Genomic DNA, 20,391 nt, shown 5'->3' with positions numbered 1-20,391 from the left:
GCTGCCCAGAGAGATTTCCTAAATGTCCTTGAAGTTGTTGAAAACTTTACTGAACAAGACCCTCTCCCGTTGGCCTGCTTTGAGCAGGGAAAGGACCAGAGAACGCAGAGGTTTCTTCCAACTTACATTATTCTACATGTCTGCAAAACCATGCTGAACATACCGGTTTTCAAACTCGTGCTCAGGTTTGAGCTGAGCTGCTGGCAACTTTATAGACGAAATGTTAAAGCCACCTTCCTAGACAGAGGAACCTGTGTGATTCAAAAGTTTCTGCGGGATTTATACACCAACATCTGAACTACATGGACTAGAACTGAACATGTTACTTCTGTAAACAGTTGTGGAAAGTTTTCCACAGGACTGAAAAAGGAGCTTGAGATGCAGATTTGCAAAGTTTTTGGCTACAAAGATGCCAGAAACTCCTCCTTACCTGTGAAACCCCAACAAAAACAAACCATCAGAAATCCAAAGAGGTCACAATGGATGGAACAAATGCTAGGTTTCACAAATTCTAATATTTGAAAGAGATTTAGGAAACGTTGCTCAAACACTGTTTCAGTTCAGCTGAGGTTGCACGACTCAGGAGGTGTTCCAGCCATAAACTCTGTGCACTGAGACGGAGATCTTTATGTTAGATTTTTTTTTTGGGGGGGGGGTGGTTTGGTTGTTTGGCTTTTGTGGACTGCTTCACTTTATCGTTTCTGTTTTACAGGTGCTCATCTACGCACTATGTTCAGGCAACACTTTGTTGCTCTGCAATTCACCGTTGATTCAGAAATCTCATCTCAGGAGACTATTAAAAGAAATAGGAAATTTAATTCCCACATGATGATGTCGATATTTTGCAGGTTCTAGACATGAAGAAAAGACTTTATTCCTCCTTTAATTAGGTCATCGGAGATTTCTAGTAGCATTTGCAAAGCTTCCTCCATGTGTCCTACCTGAATAACTACAATCCCTTAAGAACTCATGATAGTCAGTGTCATCACAGCTGCAGTATTGATCTCTCAGCTACAAGAATGGCAAGGAGATACCACAGAAAAAAGGAGAGCAGGAATTCTCAGTCTCTTAACTCCACAAAATATGCTAGTTTATCCTTAGCTTTGCTTTCTGACTCTCAATCAGAGGGCCTTACTACAATGAGAAAAGTGCTGACTTACAGTGAGGTGAGGTTTGTGCAGAATTATTTTTTTATTATTATTATACAATTTAAATAGTTGGAAAAATAGGCAAGCTTCAGCATGAAAAATCTTGTCTTTGCACTTGTGTATAAATTTTCAAAAATGAAAGGAAAAAAAAAGATTGGGAGAATTATTTTCCTTTGACTGGATGTGTTCATCAGTTAATTGGAGAAAATATTAGTCAGCACCTGTGAAACAGAAAGGAAGTTGTAGAAAGAGAAGAAAAAAAAGATGTTTAGAAGGAACAGAGGAAAGGGATTAGATCACCTGTGTTTGACTGAGAAAAACAGGCAGGACCAGAGGAGGTTGTGGAGCACACTTTAATGAAAAGCTGTCTTGCTGCAGATGCATTTCAGTGAGTAGGGCTTTGGTGCCTAAAGGTGGCAAATTACATGCAAGAAACTGAAGCATTGGTATTGCACAGAGAATGGCATCTCTAACTTTTCCAGTGCAGGTGACAGACTAAAATGTTGATAACTCTGTAGTATTAAAAAATCTATTGTTTCCAGTAGAGCTTGCTCAAAGATCAGACTAAAAGTATTTTCAGAGAAATATGGTCAGTGCATGCATATGTGCATAAATTACCTTTAGGCTACACGCTCATGTTCTTTTCTTGCGAAATCAATTTAGAAGTTCTCTGTTTCCTGTTTTCATGCTGAAACAATAAGCTAAGGAAGCATGAGAAAAAGAGTGATTGAACTGGAGACCTCTTAACGGCTTTCAAAAATCACCTATTTTCAATAGAGGTATATAGTACAACAAAATGGACAAGAAAGATGGTGAGATGTATCTATATATGTTCTAACCTTTTTACAAGACATATTTTGCAAGTAATTATATTTTTCATTAGTTGGATTCGTCAATCTTAATCATCACTGCATTGAATGTACAGAAAAAACTACTCATCTTGTAGGATTTGCAGTCTCTATCGAAAGCCAGAAATAGCTATGCCTGCCTACTCTAGTAAAATAATGTGAGGACTTTATTCTTTGTTTTATATGAAAAAAAAAAAGTGAAAGCAAGTGTGTACTCCTTTGCATTTCAGAAGACTAACAACGCTGACAGAACTCAGTGGGGCAATATGACCGGCTTTCAGTGGGATGAGCCCGTTTGTCTGGAACTTACACCAGGTAACTCGTCTCCTGCAAGTTCAGTCTTGCTCCATCACAGTATTGTGGAAGATGAGATGTTACCTTTTGTCCCATTAGTCTGCTGCTGAGCAACCAAGAGACATTCTTTAGGCAAAGTATACAGTCCAATAGCAAAACCAGTTTGTGATCACAAGCTCAGGCAGCTTCTTCCTTTATTCTCATCAGCATCCAGAAGGAATGCTGATGATTGTATGGTACCTTGGAGCACCTTCTGCTGGCTGTTGATATAAAATTGGCAATAGTACAATTTTTCAGACAGAAGAACTGTCTGGAAGAGATGGTAACCATTACAAATGTGAAAGTTGAGATTGGCTTAATGAAATGCAGGCACAATAGTGGAAAGAAAGCATCAGGAGTGATTCACATGATGAGTTAGAAGCTTTACTGATGAGATCACAAGTTGTAGCAGGAAGTTACAGATGAGCACAATTGAAATATGAATGTGAGGAAGTAGTCCTGTTTTACATCTTACATATTCTGCTGTTATCCATAGGTGGAAGACTATAATATTTTCTTGGTTCTAGACAGAAATAGGAGAAGATTACATTAAAGTTATTTTTGTCCATGTTAGCTTCTTTTCTGTTTGATTACACGTCTGATGTTTTGTAATGCTCTTGCTGCTCACAACTGTGGAACCTTGACCTTTTGCTTTTGATTCTTATTGTTCTAGCAATGCTGAACCAGACAGAGCTCAGCGAGTTCATCCTCTTGGGCTTCACCAACATGCAGGGGCTGCAGCACTTTTTCTTCGTCTTCTTCCTGTTGCTCTACTTGACCAGTCTTCTGGGAAATGGTGCCATTGTGACTATGGTGGTAGCTGAGGCCCGGCTTCACACACCAATGTACTTCTTCCTGGGGAACCTGTCCTGCCTGGACATTGTCTACTCCACAGTCACTGTTCCCAAAATGCTGAGTGGCCTTCTCTTTGGGCATCAGCCCATCTCTTTTGGTGGGTGCTTGGCCCAGCTCCACTTCTTCCACTTCCTGGGCAGTACTGAGGCTGTGCTCCTGGCCACCATGGCCTACGATCGCTATGTGGCCATCTGCAATCCTTTGCGCTACACCCTTGTCATGAGCCCCCGGACTTGTCTGCTGCTGGCCGCAGCCAGCTGGTCCATTGGTTTTGTGCATGCCATGGTACACTCAGTCATGACCTCTCAACTGAGTTTCTGTGGCCACAACCACATTCATCACTTCTTCTGTGACATCAAGCCACTGTTGAATTTGGCTTGCAGTAGTACCAGCCTCAACATGACCCTCCTCAATGTCATTACCACATCCGTTGTTCTAGGACCCTTTGCCCTCATCGTCCTCTCCTACTTCTACATCATCTGCTTCATCTTCCATAAGGTCCAGTCCCAGGAAGGAAGATGGAAGCCCTTCTCCACCTGTGCCTCCCACTTCACTGTTGTGGCACTGTTTTACATACCCGTGCTCTTCAATTATACACCACCCTCCTCAGGAAGCTCCCTTAAAAGGGATGTGCAAGTGTCTCTCCTGTACAGTGCTGTCACCCCAGTTCTGAACCCCTTGATCTACACTCTTAGGAACCAGGACATGAGATCTGCCCTGAAAAAAATGCTAGGGAAAAAACTCCTTCATGGAGGAAGGCTCAGAAAGTGGTTACTCCACCTCTCCTGCTTCTAAGGAGAGAGCTCAGAAGGACACTGTATTGCAAGAGACATGAAAATGACTGATTATCTCATGTAGTTTAACACATTAAGAAGTTAATTGTGTAGATCTAAATGAAAGGGGAGATATTCAAGGGCTTGATGCTTCTTCCATCATATTTAGATGCCATATTTATGGTAGCCCATGTGGTCTCTGGCTTTGAATACAGGAGCATTTGTGTCACTTGCTGAATTTGAGGCAGAGCTGACAGCCCCATGCAGGTGTCCTGGATGATCTAAGATAAGACATTACTTGACAGCTTTGTTTAGGCAGCTGAATGACCCTCTGGTCATTCAGAGCTCCCGTAGAGCTGAAGAGAGTTAGCATGTGTTATGTTTTGGGTGGGCATAACTTGAGCATGATATCGTCAACATTTGACTTGAGTCAGCCCTCTGGAGGGATCTGGTGAATGATGAAATAGTTCATCTGTATTTACATGGACTACTACAGACATGTTAAATGTCCTCGAGTATCCTACCCTGACTTTGCCTGTGGATCCAGAACTGAACACATTTGTTGCGGGTCCTTTGTCATACTTCATGCCTGTGAATTAAGGACAATTCTAATAGTACTAGATACCTACTTATACTTGGACACCAAATCCCAACCTTAATGTGGGGTGCAATGGTTTATAAGTGCTTCTTTTTGAGGTGCTGTGTTTCTTTACACAGCCGTTCACCACCTTCAGTATTAGCCCGGACTACAGTTCCATGTCATGGAATCATATCATAGAATCATAGAATCGTTTCAGTTGAAAGAGACCCTCAGGATCATCCAGTCCAACCATAAACTAACTCTAGCACTAAACCATGTTCCCAAGAACCTTCTCTAAACACCTTTTAAACACCTCCAGGGATGGTGACTTCACCACTGCCCTGGGCAGCCTGTTGCAATGCCTGACAACTGTTTCCATTAATACTTTTTTCCTAATATCCAATCTAAACCTCCCCTGGTGCAACTTGAGGCCATTTCCTCTTGTCCTATCACTTGCTACTTGGGAGAAAAGACCAACATCCTCCATCCTCCAACCTCCTTTCAGGCAGTTGTAGACAGCGAGAAGGTCTCCCCTCAGCCTCCTTTTCTTAAGGCTAAAGAGACCCAGTTCCCTCAACTGTTCCTCATCACACTTGTGCTCCAGGTCCCTCGCCAGTTTCATCGCCTCCTCTGCACTCTCTCTAGTACCTTGATATACTCGTTATGATGAGGGGCCCAAAACTGAACACAGTAGTTCAGGTGGGGCCTCACCAGCACCGAATACAGTGACACAATCACTTCTCTAGTCCTGCTGGTCACACTATTCCTGATACATGCCAGGACACTGTTGGCGTTTTTGGCCACCTGGGCACACACTGGCTCATGTTCAGCTGCTGTCGATCAACACGCCCAGATCCCTTTCTGCCAGGCAGCTCTCCAGCCACTCTTCCCTGAGCCTGTAGAGCTACCTGGGACTGTTGTGACCCAAGTGCAGGCCCCGGCACTTGGCCTTGCGTGCAGTTAGAAACCTTTCTTTTTTCATAGCTAGCACACTCTTTATTTGGACTTAGTTTGAGCACAAGCAGATATCACCCCAGCACAGAGCTAATGTTTTTAATTGCTCTGGTCTGAGAGCCAAGGACATTCTGAGCGCCTTGCTTACAGGTGTGAGGCATAGAGGAAGGGGGGCAGAAATGGGGCAGAGCTTGACTGGCATCCAGACTGATCAATGAGAGTATTCCATCCCATTAGTGTCACGCTAATTATTTAAGGAGAGTTGGGGGAGTTGGGAACTTCTGGTTTTGGCTCTACTGATCTCTCTGCTTTTTCTCCCTCGCCCTCTCTGAGGGTAGTCAAGAAGTTCGGTCGGGACATTTAGCCCGGCCTTTTGCCATTTTGCAGAGGCCTCTGGGCTTTTCTGCCTTTTTTCTCTCTTTCTCTCTCTCTGGGAGCAGCTTTAGGACCAGGTGTGGCTTGCTGGGATTGGCTGCTCATTTGTGGACAGAGTTTATTTGGAATTGTCTTGAGTATCTTGTATTTCTATTTTATATATGTATTTACTAGTAGTGTATTAGTATTTTGTTATTTTATTAAACTGCGTTTATCTCAATCCAAGTTACTCCCTTCCCTTTTGATTCTTTCCCCTGCTGGGGGGGTGTCAGGGGCGGGGGTGAGCAAATGGTTATCGTGGTTGTACTGCTAACTTGGGTTAAACCATGACACCTTGTTAAACCTCAGACAATTGGCTTCAGCCCAACAATTCAGCTGGTCCAGATCCCTCTGTATGGCCTTCCTACCCTCCAGTAGATCAGCACTCCCACCCAATTTGGTGTCATCTTCAAATTCACCGACGTTGCACTCAATCCCCTCATCCAGATCATTGATAAAGAGATTAAACAAAACTCACCCAATACAGAGCCCTGGAGAACACCACTCGTAACCAGCTGCCAACTGGATTTGGTTCCGTTCACCATAACTCTTTGGGTCCGGCCATCCAGCCAGCTCTTTATCCATCAAAGTGTACAGCCATCCAGGCCATGAGCTGCCAGCTTCTCCAGGAGAATGCTGTGGCATACGCTGTCAAAGGCCTTACTGAAGTCTAAGTACACAACATCCACAGCCTTTGCTCATCTAATAAGTGGGTCACCTTGTCGTACAAGGAGATCAGGTTGGTCAAACAAGACCTGCCTTTCATAAACCCATGCTGACTGGGCCTGATCTTATGGTTCTCTTGTATGTGCCATGTGATGTTACTCAAGATCATCTGCTCCATGACCTTCTCTAGCACCAAGGTTAGACTGACAGGTCTGTAGTTCCCTGAATTCTCCTTCCAGCCCTTCTCATAGATGGATGTCACGTTAGCCAACTTCCAGTCAACTGAGACCTTCCCAGTGAGCCAAGATTGCTGATGGATAATGGAAAGTGGCTTAGTGATCACCTCCACCAGCTCCCTCAGCACCCTTGGGAGTATCCCATCTGGCCCCACAGACATGTGGGTGTGCAAGCAGTGTAGCAGGTCGCTAACCATTTCCCCCTGGATTATTTGGGCTTCATTCTGCTCCCCATCCCTGTCTTCTGGCTCAGGGGGCTGGGTACCTGGAGCACAACTGTTCTGACTATTAAAGACTGAGGCAAAAAAGGTGTTTAGTACCTCAGCCTCTCCCTCATCTTCTATCACTATGTTTCCCTCTGCATCCATCAGGGGATTGAGATTCTCCTTAGCCCTCCTTTTGTTGTTGACATATCTACAGACGTATTTCTTGTTGCCTTTCACAGTGGTGACCAGACCCGTATCTTTACAAAATGGAGCGCAACAGACTAATCACAGAATCACAGAATCACAGAATGTTAGGGATTGGATGGGAACTTGAAAGATTATCTATTCCAATCCCCCTGCTGGAGCAGGAACACCCAGATGAGGTTGACAGGAACATGTCCAGGCAGGTTTGAAGGTCTCCAGAGAAGGAGACTCCACAACCTCCCTGGGCAGCCTGTTCCAGTGTCTGTCACCTTCACTGTGAAGAAGTATCTTCTCATATTTAAGTGGAACTTCCTGTGTTCCAGTTTGTACCTATTTCCCCTTGTCTTATCATTGGTTGCCACCAAGAAGAGCCTGGCTCCATCCTTGTGACACTCACCCTTTACATATTTATAAACATTAATGACGTCACTCCTCTAGTCTCCTCCAAGCTAAAACTTATGGGTTCAACCAATCAGTTAACAGGGAATGTTGGTGAGGGGACACACAGGGGATGTTGCTAGGTGAATATGAAAGGCAGATGGGAAAGCTTATATACTCCAAGTGCCTCAGCCAATGGGGAAAGGAGAAGGAATCACCTGTGGCCGGGGATTAGGGTAAATAGGGGGGTGTGTCTTCCCGCACTTTCGAGAGACCCCATAGAGACTCCTGTGAACTTTATTCATCAGTGTCCTCCAGGCTGAACAAATGCAGTGACTTTAGCTGCTTCTCGTTTGGCTTCTTCTCCAAAACCTTCACCAGCTTTTTAGCCCTTTTCTTCACACTCTCTAGTAGCCTAATATCTTCTTTATCCCATGGCACCCAGCCCTGAACACAGTGCTCCAGGAGAGGCCGCAACAGCGCAGAGCACAGCGGGACAATCCCCTCCCTGACCAGCTGGCGATGCTATGCTTGATGCACCCCAGGGTACGGTTGGACCTCTTGGCTGCCAGGGCACAACGTTGGCTCACGTTCAACTTGCCATCAACCAGAACCCCCAGATCCCTCTCCGTGGAGCTGCTCCCCAGGATCTGATCCCCCAATCTGTATGTACAGCCAGGGTTGCCAATGACGGGAGAAGGACAAAGCAAGGCCCTTGCACTTGCCAGCCCGAGTGCTTGGGCACTGAGGTTTCCAGGGAGAGCTTGTTCCTGCCTGGTGATGGGTGCAGGTAAGAGGAAGGCAGGAGGCCTGAGCAGCAGCACTGGTGCTGGCAGGGCCAGGCAGCGTCAGGCAGGGTTGGGAGGTCCCTGCAGAGCTGCTGGGGGGTGCAGAGTGGCGCAGCGGGAGTGTGCTGGGCCCATAACCCGGAGGTCGATGGATCAAAACCATCCTCTGCTACTTGCTTTTGGCCTCGCTCCAGCCCCAACAGACACTGCCTCTCCCTTGCAGCCTTCACCAGGTGCTCCCTGCACTGCTGCCCTCCTGCTCTCCAGACACCCAGGGCTGCCGAGGGCTGTCCCACACCCTCAGCACCCTCTCTCTGCCACTCACACCTTTTCCTTTGCTTTCTCAGCTGACACCACTCCCAAAGTGCCTCTCAGCAAGGCAGAGGGGGCTGTGGAGCAGCAGGCAGAGCACAGCACAGAGCTCCCCCAGCAGGCAGGGGATGTCCTGAGGACACTGCTGTTTCTCCTGTCCCACCAGGCAGCTCAATCCCCAGCTTCCCAGACACAAGAGGGGACCTCCAGGGCTCTGCAGCTGGGGAGGAGGACAAGCCTGGTAGTCTGGGAAACACCTCTGCAACAAGAGGTGAGGGGAAGACCTGTGTGGGACACCACCAGTTGCAGCTCTGCAGTGCACCTGCTGCATGATACAGCTGAATCATCAGCAATGTGTGTGGCCCCTCTATGAAAACCTTGTGAGAGGGGTCAAGGACAACAGAAAGAGCTTCTTCAAATAGATGGCAGATAACACTGACACCAGAGGCAATGTAGACCCACTGATGAATGACGTGGGTGCCCTGGTGACAGAAGATACAGAGAAGGAGGAGTTACTGAATGCCGCCTTTGTCTCTGTCTACACTGCCTGCGGCTGCCCTGAGGAACCCCGTACTCCTGAGGCCCAAGAGGAAGTCAGGACAATGGAGGAGTTTGCCTTGGTTGATGAGGACTGGGTTTGGGAGTAATTAAGCAATCTGGACATCCATAAATCCATGGGTCCAGATGGGATGCACCCGCGAGTGCCGAGGGAGCTGGCTAAAGTTATTGCTAGACCACGCTCCATCATCTTTGCTAAGTCGTGGGAAACGGGAGAGGTGCCTGAGGACTGGAGGAAAGCAAATGTCACTCCGGTCTTCAAAAAGGGCAAGAAGGAGCACCCAGGTAACTATAGACCAGTCAGCCTCACCTCCATCCCTGGAAAGGTGATGGAACAACTTATCCTTGGTGCCATCTCAAGGCATATCAAGGATAAGAAGGTCATCAGAGGCAGTCAATATGGCTTCACCAAGGGGAAGTCATGCTTGACCAACCTCATAGACTTTTATGAAGACATAACAAGGTGGATTGATGAAGGCAAAGCGGTGGCTGTGGTCTACTTTGATTTCACTAGAGCATTTGACACAATCTCCCACAGCATCCTCGCAGCTAAACTGAGGAAGTGTAGACTGGACAATCAGGTAGTGAGGTGGACTGTGAACTGGCTGATGGAAAGAAGCCAGAGAGCTGTGGTCAATGGGGTGGAGTCTGGTTGGAGGCCTGTATCTAGTGGAGTGCCTCAGGGGTCAGTACTGGGACCAGTATTGTTCAATATATTTATCAGCGACTTGGATGAGGGAATAGAGTGCACTGTCAGCAAGTTTGCTGATGACACCAAACTGGGAGGAGTGGCTGACCTGCCACAGACTGTGCGGCCATCCAACAAGACCTGGACAGGCTGGAAAGTTGGGCGGGGAAACTTTAATGAAATGTAACAAGGGCAAGTGTGGAGTCTTACATCTGGGCAGGAACAACCCCAGGTTCCAGAATAAGTTGGGGAACGGCCTGTTAGAGAGCAGTGTAGGGGAAAGGGAACTGGGGCTCCTGGGGGACAGCAGGATGACCATGAGCCAGCACTGTGCCCTTGAGGCCAAGAAGGCCAATGGTACCTGGGGTGGATAAGAAGGGGGGTGGTTAGTAGGTCGAGAGAGGTTCTCCTGCCCCTCTACTCTACCCCAGTGAGACCACATCTGGAATATGGTGTCCAGTTCTGGGCCCCTCAGTTAAAGAAGGACAGGGAACTGCTGGAGAGAGTCCAGCGCAGGGCAACGAAGATGATGAAGGGAGTGAAGCATCTGCCTTATGAGGAAAGGCTGAGGGAGCTGGGGCTCCTTAGCTTGGAGAAGACTGAGGGGTGACCTCATTAATGTTTATAAATATGTAAATGAGGAGTGTAACGAGGATGGAGCCAGGCTTTTCTTGGTGACATCCAATGATAGGACAAGGGGCAATGGTATAAACTGGAATACAACAAATTCCACTTAAATTTGAGAAGAAACTTCTTCACGGTGAGGGTGACAGAACACTGGAACAGGCTGCCCAGAGAGGTTGTGGAGTGTCCTTCTCTGGAAACATTCAAAACCCACCTGGATGCCTTCCTGTGTAACCTCATCTGGGTGTTCCTGCTCTGGCGGGGGAATTGGAAGAGGTGGTCTTTTGAGGTCCCTTCCAATCCCTAACATTCTGTGATTCTGTGATTCTGTGATTCCTTGTCCTGGTCCAAAACAACCCCGCTTCCCTCAGCAGGTTCAGCTCCCATAGGGCAGTTGATCCACTCCCCTTGGCCTTTCCCACAGCCTTCCCCCATGGCCAGGCCTCTGGGCACCTCCCAGCCTGGCAGACACAGGCCTGGCTTTTAGCAAGAGCTGCCCTGGCAAAAGTCAGGCCTGTGGGAGCTGCTTTGGACCATTCAGAGATTCCCAGGGAGTGCTGAAGAACAGAAGCAGGTGCCCAGAGAACTTTGGGATTCTCCACACCTGGGTATCACACTCAGGTTTCCATGAGGCTCAGGCACGCAGTAGCCTGCACTCCACTGAACTTGCTCCAGTTTATATTGTCACCTTTCCTTGAGGTTCCATAGTCCTTCTTCCCTTTTTTGGAGATGGCAGCAACTTTTCCCACTCAGTAGTCATCACAGAGCTCCCCTGCCCTCTTCTCCAGAAGCTGGAGAGCCCCTGAGATACATCCTTCCCACTTTCAGGCCAAATGGTACATTTTGTAGGTGCCAATCAGGATGGGGCTTTGAGCAGCTGGGCTTCCAAAGAGAAAGTTTCTGTGAATTGGCAGTTCCTCACTGGGAAATGCAGCCAGCACCAGTGTGAAGAGGGGCAGGTGGGATTAAAGGCCCACCAGTAAGAGGTCAGAAGGGACATCACGGGTTCTGGGGCATTTCTCTCCAACACTGCTGACCAGACAGAGGCATCGTCAACCAATACCACCAGAGGTTGTACAAGCCCTGGTGGCATTTTTCAGAAGGACCAAGTCAGGACATTTCTCAGGAAGAGAGGACGCACAAGGTGGTATCAAAGCATACCAGAGCATGTCATGATTGCGGGAGATGCTGAAGGAGATGGGATTGTTTAGCCTGAAGAAGCAAAAGTGAGGGGGCTTCCTCTGTGTGAAGGTGGTTTTCTGCCTGGCCAAGTCCTGCTGACTGCCAGAAAGACCTTGGGACTGCAGGACCAAGGAGTAGCCTGACCACCTGTGTGAGCAAATCCGGCCTGAGTTGCAGCTCCTAGGGCCGGGACATATATGGTTGCCCACTGAAGCCTGTAATGGAGGCACAAAGTGTCCTCCCCGCAGAGTCCCCCAGGGAGGAGCAGCATCGGAGGCTACAGTGGAAGACACATTTCCCATCATGCTGGGGAAGCAAATGGGCTGGGGACCATGGCAGCCCCAGCAGGCAGTGCTGCCAGGATGGAAACCAAGGACAAAACACCCTGAGCAAGGGAGCTGCCTGCACTGCCCCCACAACACACTGGCCCAGGATCCCTTCTACTTGACTGCTGGGTGAGACTAGCAGATCCCCAGGAACACTCCCCATTGCTTGGAGAAACTCTGTCTCAGCCCCAGAGGGATGTTCCTCCTCCTGCAGCAGCACAGCACTGGCATGGGAAAGGGCTGTCCCTTTCCATGTGCTCCAGCCCCGAGAGGGGTCATCCCTTCAGCTCTTTGCAAGACCTTCAGAGACTGGGCCCTGCTCTTGCTGCTCCCAGACACTGCTCCCACCCTGCTGAGTCCTGCAGGTTCCAGGGATGGAGGAGGAATGCCCTCTGCAATGCTGCTTCTCTGGGACATGCTTTCTGAGTTGGGACTCTGCAGAGATTTAACCCTTCTGCAGTGACTGGGTGTTTCTCATGTCCTCTCTGAATGTAACCTGCCATTTGGTCTCTTAGGCTTGGGCATGACAGTGTGGTCTGTGCTGTGCATGCAGAAGTACCAGATGCCAGCCCAGACCTTAATGCAGTCCAGAGGTACCAGGAGGTTGTGTCCTCGTTGTCCCAGGGATAAGTCTGAGATGCAGGAGGGTGTCCCCACCTGTGTTTCCTCCTGTGTGGCTGCTGGGAGGAAGGGTCCTGCTCTCAATACACAGACTCAGCCCTTGGCAAGAGCAGGTGAGCACCAGGGCAGCTTTTCCCTGCTGTGTGCATGGACCCTTCATGTGCAGAGAGTGTGGTGGTCCCAGGGCATGAGGGAAAGTTCCCTCAGGCTCATCATGAATTGTACCTGAGTCTGGAGAAGTCTCGGGAGATGAACAGCATTCTCACTGGCAGAGAGGCCACTTTGGAGCAGAAGGGAGCAGCGTGCGCTGGAAGAAAGGACCAGGGTTTGAAGTCAGCCAAGACAATCTTAGCAGAGGAAAGCAAGCCAGATCATGCAGGGTCTCCGACATGGGGGTGCAGGGAAGCAGCAGCAGAGAGCGCAAGTACAAGCACCAAACCACCCATCGCTGGGCTATCAATGCACTCTGTGGAGGGCAATGTTGAAGAGGTTAAGCTGGAAACTTCATAACCAGGTCTTATGAGGAGAAAGTGAGATTCTCAGGGCTTAGCAATCTGGGTCTTATAACAGAGGGCATGCCAGGCTTGTGCAAAGAGCTCTGGCATTGCCTTGCTAAGCCCCGTGAGCAGAGTCCTGGTGGCCCTGATGGCCCTGGAGGAAGGGAGTTTGTACTTGGTGATGGTCAGGGAGCTGGAAAGAGTGCCAGGCTCACCCAGGACAATATGGCTGCACCAGAGTGGCCACAGGAGAAAGACAACAGGTGTTCAGCAGGTCCCATGGTGTAATGGTGAGCACTCTGGACTCTGAATCCAGCAATCTGAGTTCAAATCTCAGTGGGACCTCAAGTTTTAGCACTCTCAGAGCTTTCCTCAGCATGCATACACCTGAACAGCCTTGCTGTTGGCTCACTTCTTTCATGCATTCCCATCATCCCTCCTCTCCTGTGCTCCCAGCCCTGGGACTGATATCAGTGTCCCTTCTCCTGCCCTGTGCCCAACAAACCTTGGCAGCTTTCCCGAGGTCTGGCCCTGCCCCCTCTCTGCTCCCTTATTCCTGATGGCTGCTTCTGGATGGGGGGATCCAGCAGCTTGCAGACCAAAATATGGATGTGGTAGAGCCTGATGAGTGTGAACAAGGTCCTTGTGGCTGTCATGCCAACCACAAGGGATTTCCCTCCAGCCCCAAATGTTCTTTCCTTCCTGTTCAGCTTTACCACATCCCTGCAGATATGCATCTCTTCTCCTGTATGAGACTGCAAAGTCTTGATGTTCTGCTTCAAATTACCCACAGTGTCCATTGTGTCTACAATGACCTGTGGGGAGAAATGTCTTTAGGGTTAGACAATGTGTCTACACTGGAAAGACTGGAGAATTGACTTAAGGTGTCCTTTAAAGCTGAACTTCACCATGACTGGTGGTTGTACTCACCATCAAGAAGGCAATGTGACAATCCATATCACAAAAAATCACATAACATCTACCTGAGTACTAGCCTTAAACCTCAGACATAATTTGCCTTATGAAGCTGGGACACAGATTAATTACTTTGGTGTCCAGCAGTACGAAACAGGAGCACGACATTTGGGATGAAAGGAGCAAGTAATTAACCACCAGTGAGGAAGCATCAAGTGACAGCTACTATAGGTTGAGATGCTTCATGAGTAAGGGATGTTTGTGGCCCCATGGGGCTCTAGGACACAGCATAAAAGCCTGTGCTGCTCCAGGTTCTGCATCCTCCTCTCTTGCCTCCCTTTCCTCGAGGAACGAGGTAAGCCTCTGTGTGCTCCATCTCTCCTCGTGGGCTGAACTGCTGTCATGGAGGCTACTCAGGTGGATCCTTGGGCTTCCTCAGCTTGGCCCTGCAATAGAAATTTTCAAGGGCTGTCACCTCTTTCCCTTCTGATGGGGCTGACTGCGGAGAGCTGGGAAGAGAGAGGTTCTTACAAGTACAAAGGGATGAATGGGGCTCAGCTGCAGGGAGGACTGCTCAGCAGAATTTCTGCTTTGGACAGATGGTCTCTAACCAAATGGCCAAGTGCATCCAGTGCCTCCTTCAATGCAGCACTGGTTGTTCTGGAGATGGGGTATGATCATGCTCTCCACAGGGGCTTTAAATCCACTGAGCTGGGTAGTGTCCCAAAAGCGGTTCAGCTTTTCCGGACTATGCAACTCAGAGAGCAATGTGTCTCCACGAATCCTGCAGATGTGTTTCTTGATCTCTCTTCTGTGCCACTGCTTTTGCTCCTTCTCATTAAAGACTTTGAGCAGCATTCGTGGAGAATCATGGTGGTTTGTTCTCCTCCTCTTTTCTCACACAGTCATCTGCTCTGCAAGGAAGAGCCTTGGCTTCTCTCCTAATCTTAACACTAATTGTGGATTGATATCCCTGGGCTGATACTAGGACACCAAAATAAACAAGAGGGCATGAGAAAAATGAAAAAGTCTCAGGGAAATGAAGTGTGAGTCTTTAACCTCCTTATCAAGCCTTGTGATCTCTCTCAGGGTCAGTCTTGACTCCAGCCACTGAAAGCATCCAAGAGCTGATCTCATGTCTTCTGCCAGTGTACCCAGAGCATCATGCATGTGTGCTCAGGAAGCAGCGACTTCTCAGTGCCTGCCCTGAGTACCTCCTGGCAGAAGACAGAAGCCCCTTGATGAACTGGGCTGAGATGACAACGCTTCCTGAGGTGACAGGAAAAAGTGGACATGTGTGCTTAGCTGAGTTGTGGAGGGTGTCTTCAAAATCAGGTGGGGAGAAGTTGCCTTTCTGAGCCTGAATCTCAGCCCAACTCCTGGCATTTGGTGGTCAGGGTTATCCCTCCTTTCCTTTTGCTGATGCACTTTGCTAGTCACTGATGTTTAGGTGGAAAAAGGCACATAAGGTGCTCAGCAGTAAACCAAGGCCTCCTACACACAAGCAGGTAGCCAAGAACAAAGGAATATCCAGTGTCTCTGTTTAGTCTTTCCGATGATGCATTTCTCTCCTCAGTGCTGCTCAGCAGTCATTGCTTCTCCAGGTGCATGAGTATTGGGGCAGGTGCACGTCTTCCCCAACTGAATGCTGTGGCGGATCCTCCTGGAAACTAGGCTAAGGGACATGGAAAACGAAGAGGTGACTGGTAGTAGCCCACCTGGCTTCCCCAAGGGCAAATCATACCAGACAAACTGAGTGACTCTGTATGGTGGGGTAGCAACATGGGTGGATAATGGAAGAGTGACCGATGTCATCTATTTGCGTGCAACATTTAATACTGCCCAACACAGCATCCTGGTCTCTGAAATGGAAAGACATGGATTTTAGATGTGGACAACTCGTTGTATAAGGAATTGGCTGGATGGTCACACTCAAAGGCTTCTGGTTAACGTCTTGAGGTCCAGGTGGAGACCAGTGATGAACGGTGTCCTCTGGGGTCCATATTGGGATCAGTATATTTTAACATCTTTGTCAGAGAAATGGACAGTGGGGTTGAGTGCACCCTCAAGGGAGATTGCAGGTCACGCCAAGCTGAGTGATGCCACCCAGAGGGACCTTGACAGGCTAGAGCGGTGGGGTGTGCAAAGCTCATTAAGTTCAACAAGGCCAAGTGTGAGGTCCTGTGCCTGGGTCAGGGCAATCCCAAACATGGATACAGGCTGGGCCATGATGGGTTTGGGGCAGTCCTGCAGAGAAGGTCTTGGCAGTATTGGTGGATGAAAAAACTGAAACCAAGCTGGCACTGTGTGCTTGCAGTCCAGAAAGCCGGTTGTATTGTGGGCTGTGTCAGAAGCAGTGTGACCAGAAGGTCAGTGGAGGTCATTGTCCCCCTCTACTCCACTTTATTCTGCTTTTGTGAGACCCCACCTTGAGTACTGGATCTGCTTGAGTGGCTCCAGAGGAGAACACAAACATTATCAGGGGCCTGGACTAGTTCTGCTATGAGTATAGGGTGAGAGATCATGGCTGAGGAGAGGACATGAGGAGGGAGAGGAGAGGAGAGGAGAGGAGAGGATAGAGGAGAGGAGAGGAGAGGAGAGGACAGAGGAGAGGGGAGGAGAGGAGAGGAGAGGAGAGGAGTTAAATTAGAGAAGGAAAGTGGAATCTAATATGCTACTCCACAACTACCTTCATCCCTGGTTGTCTCCACAAAGTTGACTATCCTTCTTCCCTGGAAGCAGTCAAGATGCCATTTGGGGCATGAAATCAGCATCATCCTCATAGTGATACTGAAAACTCAGAAAAAATACTCCTTAACACTGTTTTGAAAGTGTTAAAAAGCAGGTATTTTTATTGCAGCGCACCAAATGCTCCAAGGATCGCTCCTCTAATCGAGCACGTGTGCAGGACTCATGCTTCTTGGTATTTATTACACATACTAATTGCATATTCATTTGTTTCTACCACCTAGTTCATGCATTAAACGTAGATTATTTAAATAAACATTCCCTATGTTGGAAGTTCTTTTTTGGGATCCAAAGGTCTTCATCTGGTGTCTCTAGTGGCCCCCAGTGGTCTTCGCAGCCTGGTACCCCTTGAATTACAAGTGTCCGCTCTTTGACCCTGTTTCTTGAGCACATACGTTGTCGTTTTGTTCTTCTACACAGAAAACATCACATAGCTCTTCTTCATCTAGTGGAACATTCTGCTTGCTCACCTTGCAAACGAAGGACATCCTGCTTTGCCTCATGTCCAGTCTCTATATAGCTACTGTATTCTGTATTAAGTTTGTGTTACATTATACCTGGTCTTGTTACATTAGGCCTAGTGTTGCTACATTATGTCTAGCTGGGTTTCTAAAAGATTTTTCTTCCTTTTATCAATGGCAGGATATGGCAGGAGCCGGTCTGAGGACAAGGCGCTGGGATCTGCAGCCATAGCCCCTGTGGTGACAGCTGTCGAGGCCTCTGGAAGCCTGCCACCTGTCCTGCTCAGTGGAGGTCCCCAATGCAGGGCTTGGGGTGAAGCCTGGCCCTGAAGCCCCCAGGGAGCCAGGTGTCATTGCACGGGGCATTTCAGGAGCGGGACAGAGAGGCCTGGAGCAGGTAGTTGTGGCCGAGTGGTGAAGGCGATGGACTAGAAATCCATTGGGGTTTCCCCGCGCAGGTTCGAATCCTGCCAACTACGGCCTGCCGTTCCCTTTTGGGCTGCCGGCAACTGACCATTCTGCAGCTGTGGGACTCAGCTCCACACTAGACCTGCCGCCCAGGGAGACAGTCATACCCCCTTGCCTACAGCACCTGTCCTCCTTCCCCACAGAACCTCCGGGATGAATGGGAAATCCTGCTCCCATTGCCAAGCTAGGCAAGCTGGGGGAAGGGAAAGGGCCAGTGCTGAGTAGGAGCCATGAAAAGGGCTCCACTGTTGTTGGTTCTTCACCAGAACTTCACAGCCTCATCTCACCTGACATCCCCAGCAGCACAGCCCCACCAGCTGTCTTCCCTACACCTGAAACTACAGCAGTTCATCTCCAAAGAGAGCCTACACACCATGGCATGCAGATGAGATCACCAGGCATGGATTTATCCTGTCTCCTCCTCTTCTCGGAAAGATATTGAAGTGGAAAAGAGGATTTGGGGTGACTGTGGCATCAGGAGATCTTCCCCTTCCATTATGGAGCTTGATGGTGGATAGAAAAGAACATGAGGCTTCTCAGGTGGCTTGTCTCTGTTCCATGCACATATACTCCCCATGAAGGTTCTTGAATAAAAGGGAAACCCTGAGGGGACCACAGCCTCTGGGAGCTGTATTTCTAAGCAAGTTGCAACCCTCACCAGCTCACTGGAGAGCAGTTCCTCTCCGTCCTGCAGAGCAACAAGCCTGCCCCTCACTCCGAGGTTTCCTGCAGAGCCAGGTTGGATGGTAAAGAGCAAGTCCCCAAGAGGGGTTATGGGCAGGAGATGAGGGGAGAAGGACAAAGCCAGGCCCTTGCACTTGCCAGCCCAGGTGCGGGGACACTGAGGTTTCCAGGGAGAGCTTGCTCCTGCCTGGTGACAGGTGCAGGGAAGAGGAGGGCAGGAGGCCTGAGCAGCAGCGCTGGTGCTGGCAGGGCCAGGCAGCATCAGGCAGGGCTGGGAGGTCCCTGCAGAGCTGCTGGGGGGAGCAGAGTGGCGCAGCGGGAGCGTGCTGGGCCCATAACCCAGAGGTCGATGGATCAAAACCATCCTCTGCTACTTGCTTTTGGCCTCGCTCCAGCCCCAACAGACACTCCCTTGCAGTGTTCACCAGGTGCTCCCCGCACTGCTGCCCTCCTGCCCTCTGGACACCCAGGGCTGTCCCACACCCTCAGCCCCCTCTCTCTGCCACTCACACCTTCTCCTTTGCTTTCTCAGCTGACACCACTCCCAAAGTGCCCCTCAGCAAGGCAGAGGGAGCTGTGGAGCAGCAGGCAGAGCACAGCACAGAGCTCCCCCAGCAGGCAGGGGATGTCCTGGGGACACCGCTGTTTCTCCCTTCCCACCAGGCAGCTCAGTCCGCAGCTTCCCAAACACAAGAGGGGACCTCCAGGGCTCTGCAGCTGGGGAGGAGGACAAGCCTGTTTTCCCCTAGTCTGGGAAACACCAATGCAATTTCCTCCAGCACCTGCGGTATTCTCTGTCCCAGTCTGTTTGCTTCATACAGCTATTTTCAGCTGCCACCACAGCACTGACCCATCTGCGATGCTCTTGGCATCTGGACCACCCATGCTGGAGTAGGTGGATATTCCTGAAGGAAGTGCAAGCTGCGGAGAGGCCACGCCAGTGGACAGTTTTCCTGACAGCCTGAAGCCTGTGGAAGAGCCCACGCTGAAACAGATTTTCCTGTTTAGAACGGCAGACTGTGGGCAGCCCACGCTGGAGGAGAGCACAATCTGACAGAAATCAGCTAAGAGTAAAGTGTAATGAAAAAAATATCGAATCACCTTCTTATTCTTCATGTGTCTGGAAAGGATTTCCAGGATGAGTGGCTTCTTCCCCTTCTCAGGGATCAAGGTGAGGAAGACCAGCCTGCTGTTGCTCAGGTCCTCCTTTGTGCCCTTCTGGAAGACAGGAGTGACAATGACTTCTTCCAGGCCTCAGGAAGCTCTCGCATTTGCAGTCAGCTTTCAAAGACAATTGTAGTGACCTCTTCCAGAAGTCCTTCTTGTCTCAGTGCTTCATGAGCTCTCAGTGGGAAGAAGGCATAGGTATCTGCAGGTGAGCTCCCTTCTACTTGCGTATCTGACGGTCCAGAAACCAGAAAATCATGTGGATCTTGACTGTGAGGTCACCTCTGGCTCTGCAGGTGATGGGCCACCCACAATTATATCACTTGTGCTGGGTGCTTGTCTTCGTTCCATAGTGGATATACTGCATGGTATATCTTCTTCTATCCAAACACTTTTCAGTCCAAAGGAAGTGGAGACCCTATCAGAGGGAGATCCAAGAACACGTCAAAAGTGGCTGTCTGGCAATCACAAAGCAGCATGGGAACTCATGTGGAAAGATGCTGTCAAAAGTTGCCTGTTCCCAGTATTTAGGGAGTGGAAGCTTCCTTGATGGATATGCTTCTGGGTACCCTGGTAGGATTGGCTGGTCCTTACTCTTCTGCCAAACTCAGGTTCTGCATGCTTCTTGCTAAAATGTGCTTCTTTGGACATTCTTCAAGCATTCATCCAGAAAATCTTCTTCTCCCTACTTCTAACTTACTGTCCAACAACCCTTCTGGCTGAAAGCATTTCAGAGAATCAGAGAGTGCATCCTTCT

At 49.1% G+C, this 20,391-nt stretch overlaps 1 protein-coding gene and 3 non-coding genes across 4 annotated transcripts; all 4 read left to right on the top strand.

Moving 5' to 3' along the window:
* The first annotated feature begins 3,004 nt into the window (after nucleotides 1–3,004).
* LOC135992579 (olfactory receptor 12D3-like) lies at nucleotides 3,005–3,979 on the top strand. Its single transcript, XM_065641867.1, has one exon. It carries the CDS (start codon nucleotides 3,005–3,007, stop codon nucleotides 3,977–3,979), a length of 975 nt encoding a protein of 324 aa, XP_065497939.1.
* A 9,485-nt stretch (nucleotides 3,980–13,464) lies between these two features.
* Nucleotides 13,465–13,536, top strand: TRNAQ-CUG (transfer RNA glutamine (anticodon CUG)). Its single transcript has one exon. It is a non-coding gene; the product is annotated as a tRNA-Gln (tRNA).
* A 4,176-nt stretch (nucleotides 13,537–17,712) lies between these two features.
* Nucleotides 17,713–17,794, top strand: TRNAS-AGA (transfer RNA serine (anticodon AGA)). Its single transcript has one exon. It is a non-coding gene; the product is annotated as a tRNA-Ser (tRNA).
* Nucleotides 17,795–18,768: 974 nt separating this feature from the next.
* Nucleotides 18,769–18,840, top strand: TRNAM-CAU (transfer RNA methionine (anticodon CAU)). The gene has a single exon. It is a non-coding gene; the product is annotated as a tRNA-Met (tRNA).
* Nucleotides 18,841–20,391: the final 1,551 nt, after the last annotated feature.

This window comes from Caloenas nicobarica, chromosome 10 (assembly GCF_036013445.1).
Source record: "Caloenas nicobarica isolate bCalNic1 chromosome 10, bCalNic1.hap1, whole genome shotgun sequence".
NCBI classification, from domain to species: domain Eukaryota; kingdom Metazoa; phylum Chordata; class Aves; order Columbiformes; family Columbidae; genus Caloenas; species Caloenas nicobarica.
The sequence above is the reverse complement of the archived record's forward strand: the minus strand, read 5'-3'. Positions and strand labels throughout refer to the sequence as shown.

What these genes read in the sequence shown, in the direction of transcription:
- LOC135992579 (XM_065641867.1), top strand. Translation starts at nt 3,005, where the DNA reads ATGCTGAACCAGACAGAGCTCAGCGAGTTCATCCTCTTGGGCTTCACC.